General features: G+C 44.7%; 1 protein-coding gene across 7 annotated transcripts in view; it reads left to right on the top strand.

Moving 5' to 3' along the window:
- Positions 1-2,300, top strand: part of LOC123521755 (zinc finger protein 883-like) — a 56,201-nt gene extending 53,901 nt beyond the window's left edge. For all 7 annotated transcript variants that reach the window (XM_045290809.1, XM_045290805.1, XM_045290804.1 and 4 more), the window contains one exon: positions 102-2,300. In XM_045290809.1, the coding sequence (XP_045146744.1) occupies positions 102-1,368 (1,267 nt within the window). In that variant the 3' untranslated portion in view covers positions 1,369-2,300. The remainder of the gene's footprint in view (positions 1-101) is intronic.
- The last annotated feature ends 5,104 nt before the right edge of the window (positions 2,301-7,404 follow it).

Below are 7,404 nucleotides of genomic sequence, written 5' to 3'. Positions count from 1 at the left end.
ACTCACAGTGGAGAGAGGCCTTATGAGTGTAAGGAGTGTGGCAAAGCCTTTACTTATCACTCAAGCCTTACTTTACATCAGAGAATACACAGTGGAGAGAAGCCTTATGAATGTAATGAATGTGGCAAAGCCTTTACTCAATCCTCAAGCCTCACTCAACATAGAAGGATTCACAGTGGGGACAAGCCTTATGCATGTAAGGAGTGTGGCAAAGGTTTTAAGCACCTCTCATCCCTCACCATGCATGGCAGAAAACACAGTGGAGAGAAGCCTTATGAGTGTAAGGAGTGTGGCAAAGCGTTTACTTGCTCCTCAATACTCCTCAAACATAGTAGGACTCACAGTGGAGAGAGGCCTTATGAGTGTAAGGACTGTGGCAAAGCCTTTACTGATCACTCACACCTTATTTCACATCGGAGAACTCACAGTGGAGAGAAGCCTTATGAATGTAACGAATGTGGCAAAGCTTTTAGTCATTCCTCAAGCCTCACTCAACATAGGAAAATTCACAGTGGGGACAAGCCGTATGAATGTAAGGAGTGTGGCAAAGGTTTTAAGTATCTCTCATCCCTCACTACACATGGCAGAAAACACAGTGGAGAGAAGCCTTATGAGTGTAAGGAGTGTGGCAAAGCGTTTACTTGCTCCTCAGTACTCCTTCAACATAGTAGGACTCACAGTGGAGAGAGGCCTTATGAGTGTAAGGACTGTGGCAAAGCCTTCACTAATAACTCACACCTTTTTTCACATAGGAGAACTCACAGTGGAGAGAAACCTTATGAATGTAAAGTGTGTGGGAAAGCCTTTACTCGCTCCTCAAGCCTCACTCAACATAGGAAAATTCACAGTGGGGACAAGCCGTATGAATGTAAGGAGTGTGGCAAAGGTTTTAAGCACCTCTCATCCCTCACTATACATGGCAGAAAACACAGTGGAGAGAAGCCTTATGAGTGTAAGGAGTGTGGCAGAGCGTTTACTTGCTCCTCATTACTCCTCAAACATAGTAGGACTCACAGTGGAGAGAGGCCTTATGAGTGTAAGGACTGTGGCAAAGCCTTCACTGCTAACTCAGGCCTTTTTTCACACAGGAGAACACACAGTGGAGAGAAGCCTTATGACTGTAAGGTGTGTGGCAAAGCCTTTGCCCACTCCTCAACCCTCACTGAACATAGGAGAGTTCACAGTGGAGAGCAGCCGTATTTGTGTAAGGAGTGTGGCAAAGGTTTTAAACAGCTCTCATCCCTCACTACACATGGGAGAATTCACAGTGGAGAAAGGCCTTATGAATGTGAGGAGTGTGGCACAGGCTTTAATTACGGTTCGTCCCTCACTACACATATGAGAATTCACAGTGGAGAGGCCTTATGAATGTAAAGAATGACAAAGGCTTTACTGCTCATCCCTCACTGGACATGAGAATTCCCAGTGGACAGAGGCCTTATGAATGCAAGGATTGTGGTGAGGGCTTTAAGTAATTCTCATCCCTTGCTAGACTCAGACGTCACAATGGAGAGGACACTTATATGGGAAAGCATTTAGTCAACCATCCCACCTCACCAAACATGCGGAGATTCAGGATTTACGGTAGATAGAAACCTTGTGGAACTAAGAAAGGTTACAAAGTCTTTAGTCATGCCTCAACCTTCATTTAACATAGAAATCAGCGTTGATAGATCTTATGAATGTAAGGAGTGTGGCAACGTCTTTCCTCATCCCTCATGCAGTGTGTAATTCACAGTGGAAACATAAGAAAGCATTTTCTCGGTCTTCATACCTTGCTAAATGCACGAGAACTCAAGTGAAGGGGGCTCTTATCACTCTTAAGGGTTTTGGAAACCATGCTCAGTCACCACAGCCTCTTGTACAGTGGGGGGAGGCCTTAGGAATGTGGCAAAACATTTTGTCATTGTTCTGATCTCAGTGCACATGAAAATTCACAGTGCACAGATACTTTAGGAAAGAAGGTTTGATTAGAATTTGTGCCTTTGGGAGAAGTAAACACATCCCTATGCAGCTGTTTTATTAGGATGATGCCTAATAAATGTTAATAAATTTTTTAACCCTAGTTTCGATAACTAGCCTCGCATCCGGGAAAGTGCTATTTAAAAATTGACACAGTACATATGCTGTCGGGAACACACATCAAATGGTCTATAAAGGTTCAAAACTGCGAAAATCCCCCCTCTTAACGTCTCCAACGTAAAGTCTGCACTTGATCAACTGAGTGGGGCCAGGTGTTTTGTGTGTACATGCTCATGTTTTGTACATGTGCACTGACTTCATTAAACATTTTACCAATAGAGGTGGCATCCCAATTGTTGTGCCTCAGGGACATGCAGTACCTGGAGAGGGCCCAGCTGCATGCGGTGGACAGGGCTGTCCCGGTGGTGGCTGCTCATGGAGACATTTATGAGGGGCTAGGGGGAGAACAGTGACCCTGGACCGTGATTGAAAGACATGAAAAATGAAATCAAGTGTAAGGAACAGTATTTCACATGCTCCATCGGTGGATCATGAGATCTAGGAATTCTCTTTGAAGAAATAGGCAAGGAATAGAGCCCAAACATTCCTCAGTGATTCGCTGGGCCTAATGGAATGGGAGAAAAGGAATGAGGGAAAGTTAGAAAAGAAACGTTGTAGATTGAACAACACGAGGAAACATCGTCACCGAGTCAAGGTTGTAAGTCAGAAGTATGGCTACAAAATGAAAAGATGCCGCTGTGTAAGAAAAAGAACAAAATGAAGGTCTTGGCACATCCTCCACAAAGTCTCAGCGCTCCACATGGGGTCTTCATCTCTAACCCTTCCCCAAAGAAATGTGTTTCACTCCCGTGCCACAAGTTTGACATCTTTGAAGGAGTGAGACTGTTCCCTTTCAGACCTAGGACAAAAATGAGTCAGCAGTGATCCTATCAGGACTGTAAGGCTAGATTGGGCAAGGTTTACTTACCTATGATGTTCTCAAAGGAAGGCCCCTGCTTCATTGAATGAGCAAGTACATTGCTGGGATGAGAACAGATGATAGGAAGAATGAGTGACATTCCTTGACGCGTAATTCTGGACTTCTTCACCAGTGTGCTTTTCAAATTGTTTAAATAGAATTCCTAATAACTATTCTTCATTCTTTGCCCTTCAGCAATCTTTAGCAAGCCTAATCTTTTGACACTAAAAAAGTACTCCCATAACCTGAGCTAATGTCTGATGAATTGAGCTCAAGCAGCACGGTGCTTAGAGACTCACTGGGTTAGGTTTTGTGCCAACGTATGTAGTAGCTGTGATCTAACAGAGCGATCAACTCCATGATGGCGTCTTCTAGGAAGCAGACAAGCAGTTGCAGAGAGAACAGACCCCCATCTATGGTCACATCCTTGATGCGGCAAGTTTCACTCCAGCTGTTGCCTGTTAGTATTCATTCACAGTGCGTCAAGGTTCCTGTCCCGTGCTGTATGTGGTAACTTCATCTGGTTTGTCTACCTGATCTATCACCTGCTGATCCCTGGAGCCATCAGCATAGTACTGACCTTAGATTTATTAGGCTGAGCGCAGATTCGTTCAGATCTGAATCCATTAGCATTTGGCCTTCCTACATTCCTTTCCTTCTTCCTGTTCATGAACCTCCAAGGCTGCATGAATTAGAAACTTGACTCCCAAGCTTGAACTGGACTGGACTCACCCACTTCTACAATTGATTGAGATCTTTCTACCTACACAGACACACGTGGCTTTTACGTCTCTAGAGAACCCAGCCTGAGACTCCCACTCTTGATTGGGCCTTGTTTTAGAGACACCTTTAGTGAGATGAGTGGATTCTTGGGAGATTTGACTTCAGCAGTAAACTCAGCTTTGAAACCGTTTTTAAGTGTTTGGAATAGACCTGTGTTTGCACTAAAACCCTAGATAGAGTTCTTTTTTACACAGCCTTATACTGATCCAGCATGTATGACTAGAAAGTGCTTCCCTAGTTATTTTCCCACTGTCCAAATGAAGAAAACCACCTCCACCCACGTGCTCCCTTTACTCCTCTTCAAGCAAAGCATTCGGGCAGACAGTTCTGGGAGAGGTCTTTGGGTAGACAGGGAGCTGATGTAAAGGACAGGATAAATTCTTGGGAGTGGCACAAAGTACCTTCTGGAGACGTCCCAAACTAATAGGGCATAACTCCTGTTCTCGATGGCCACGTGGATGCAACTCACTGTGGCCAGGATGGCTCCAGGGACAGTTGAGAGCCTGAGGGAAATTAACGGTGGTGCAGGCCTGCCAGACAGAACATGTTAGTCCATCAGGCATGCTTGACTTTTCGGATCTCAAGATGACTCGGGGACCCAGGGAGAGCTCCAGCAGTACTCCATATGTACCTTCTTGCTTGTATAGGCCTTCAGACCAGTGTTGGGCAAAGGGGACATCAATAGGGCTGGGCGCCATGGGAGCGGAAAGTGTTAAAACCTGATGAACATCCCAGGCCCCCGTGCTGGCGGGGTTTGAGAAGGAATGGCTCTCGCTGTGATCATCTTCAGTACACACTCGTTTGCAGGCGTGCAAGGGAAAACCGATCCCGGATTTGAATGTGTTCTCTAGAAACCCCTCTGGTTATAGCTGGAAGCAGGTCAAAGACATCATCCTAAATCATGTGACTGATACACAGAACACAGACCTATAGAATGCATGTGACTCAGACACGGTTTTCACGGTAGCTTCTGTTGGTGTGTCTGGTTCATTCAGGTCTATTGGACCCCAAAATGCATTGCTGTCAAGTCAGAACACTCAGCACGCAACCTCATTTGTCTCCTGGGAAGCATCTTGCGGGACTGAACCACCCACTTTGAGTTTAATAGTCCAACACTTAACCTGACCGCTCCCAGGGCTTCTTTAAGAGGCTAGGTGGATGCTGGTTGATATTTTCTCCTGTGTTGTAGTAGAAATTTTTTAAACAATGCTGCCTTAATCTCTCCCCCCTGAGAGAGATTATTGAAAGACCCTGAGCTTCACAGGGTGTTTGGCTCTTTTCCATAAATGCAAAACAGGTTCCATAATTCTTTGGTAATTTTTGGCATAATCTCCCTAAATTACACTCTTTCTGTGGACAAACAGATCCTCTCCCTGGGTTTGACTTAGACTGGTATGTAAGCATAGTAACTCGGCTGCATGTAAGTGTTCTGCAATATAGAGACAAGAATTGAGTCAGGGTTTGGGGTGGGGGGGGGTACTTGGGCCATTGGGTTAATGGGGAGCTGATATGAAGGACTTCAACAAGGGGGTAAAATGGTCTGAAATTGATTGTGGTAACAATTGCACAGTACTGCTTGATGTGATTGAACTATGGAGTGGTATATCCATATTAGCTCTCAATAAAATGGATTTGAAATATATGTTCTTAAAGCTTAGGGATCATCACAGATAATTGTCATCTTAAGTGAGCATTCAAAAGGAAGTTAAGGCTTCCTCCAAAAATGGATGGCAGGTTTTCTCAACCAAGAGCTTTAGAATTTAAGCCCACATGAAATGGAGAAACCAGTAGTGCTGCCAGTAGACATCCAATATGACTAAGATAACTTTTGGAGTATTTTGAAAATGGTAAGGCAAGGCACTCATTAAGTCTCCTAGACATATGGACGTCAAACGTTCCTGACAAACCACACTTCCTGGCATCCTTACAGTATAAACATCCTATAAAGAATGGCAGTAAAGTGCCATTTTTTTTCACCTTGCATGAAAGCTAGAATTATGTATTCACATGTTGCTATAGGGTACCATTGACCCATACCCAATATGCAATATGCCATATCCAGTAGCACGAGAATGAAACACTGCCCATCCTGTGCTTTCTTCCTAATACTATGCTTAGGCCATTGCTGCTGTCACTGTATCAATCCATCTGATTGAGGACCTCTACCTCTTTTGCTGACCCTCTCCTTTACCAAGCATGATGTCCTTCTCCAGGAACTGCTATGCCCTGACAACATGTCCAAAGTATGTAAGACAGAATCTTGTCACCTGTGCCTCTAAGGAGCACTCTGACCGTACTTCTTCGGAGACTTGTCTGTTTGCCTTTCTGGCAGCCTGTGGTACTCTCAGTGTCTTCACCTGTACCACAATTGAAATGCATCGATTCTTGGCTCTTCCTTATTCAATATGCAACTTTCACTTGCATATGATACCATTGAAAATACCGTATCTCGGATCAGCTTTACCTTGGTCCTCAAAATAACATCTGAGGTTTTCAGTACTCGAAAGATGTCTTGTAGAGTAGTTTTACCCAACGCAATGTATTTTTTCCCCTTGACTGCTCCTTTCATAAGTACTGGTCCAAGGGAAACAGAAAACTTTGACATTATCAATATTTTCCCATTTGCTTATAGGACGGGTTGTAACAATTTTTATTTTCTTCATATGGATGGATGGCACTTCATACTTAGCTTCCATCCTTGATCTTCATCAGCTCCACATTCTCACATCCAGCAGCAGGGTTGTGTCACCTGCACATCACAGGTTGTTAGTAAGCCTGTCTCCAATGTGATGCCACATTCTTCTTCATAGACTCCGGCTTCTCTGGTCATACACAGAACACGTGATTATTCGTATACACATGTTGTTAGTGGCATCAGTCTGTTCTGACTCATAGTGACCTTATGCACAACAGAATGAAGCACTGCACTCTCCTGTGTCACCATGCTCACAGTTGTTCTTAGGCCTGAGGTCATTGCTGCAGCCACTCAACCACTCTGGTTGGTGTATGTATCCACATAGATAGGTACTCATGAGATATGTATTCACATAAGTCCTGGAAACATTCTTTGGCAAGTTATAGGACTCTGGCAGTGACATCATCTGTCAACTTGCAAAGGGGTGGAGTCTAAGCTGTGAATCAGGTCGCAGCTTTATGACCTAATTTGGCAGCACAAAGGAGATAAGTAGCTCACTGGGGGCCAAAGACTCTCTGCTTTATCTTCCTACTGACAAGCCACATGGAGCTATGCTGATAGAGCAGAGCCCTGGAACTAGAGGAGCCACGTGGAGACCCATGCCAGCACTGAGATGCTCCCACCACCACTGGATCCACATGACTTTCCACCCACTGGCCTGTGATCTTCCTGCATTAGTTGCATGTGTTGTGTGAGTCTGAAGAGGAATTTATAGACTGGTGTGGCAGTTACATAATCTGTCAACTTGTGAAGGGGTGGAGTCTAGCCTATCAATCAGGTCACAGTTTGATGACCTCATTTGGAGGTGCAAAAGAGTTAAATAGCTCACTCACTGGAGGCTGGATTCAATCACCCCCTGTGAGACATTTCCTGTGGACAAGCTACATGGAGACAGGCTGATAGAGCCAGAGCCCTGGAGCTGGAGGAGCCACATGGAGACCCACGCCAGTGCTGAGATGCTTCCACCACCACCGGATCCACAAGA

Source organism: Echinops telfairi, unplaced genomic scaffold (assembly GCF_000313985.2).
Source record: "Echinops telfairi isolate 266 unplaced genomic scaffold, ASM31398v2 ScPeMD7_56;HRSCAF=191, whole genome shotgun sequence".
Taxonomy (NCBI): Eukaryota; Metazoa; Chordata; class Mammalia; order Afrosoricida; family Tenrecidae; genus Echinops; species Echinops telfairi.
The sequence above is the reverse complement of the archived record's forward strand: the minus strand, read 5'-3'. Positions and strand labels throughout refer to the sequence as shown.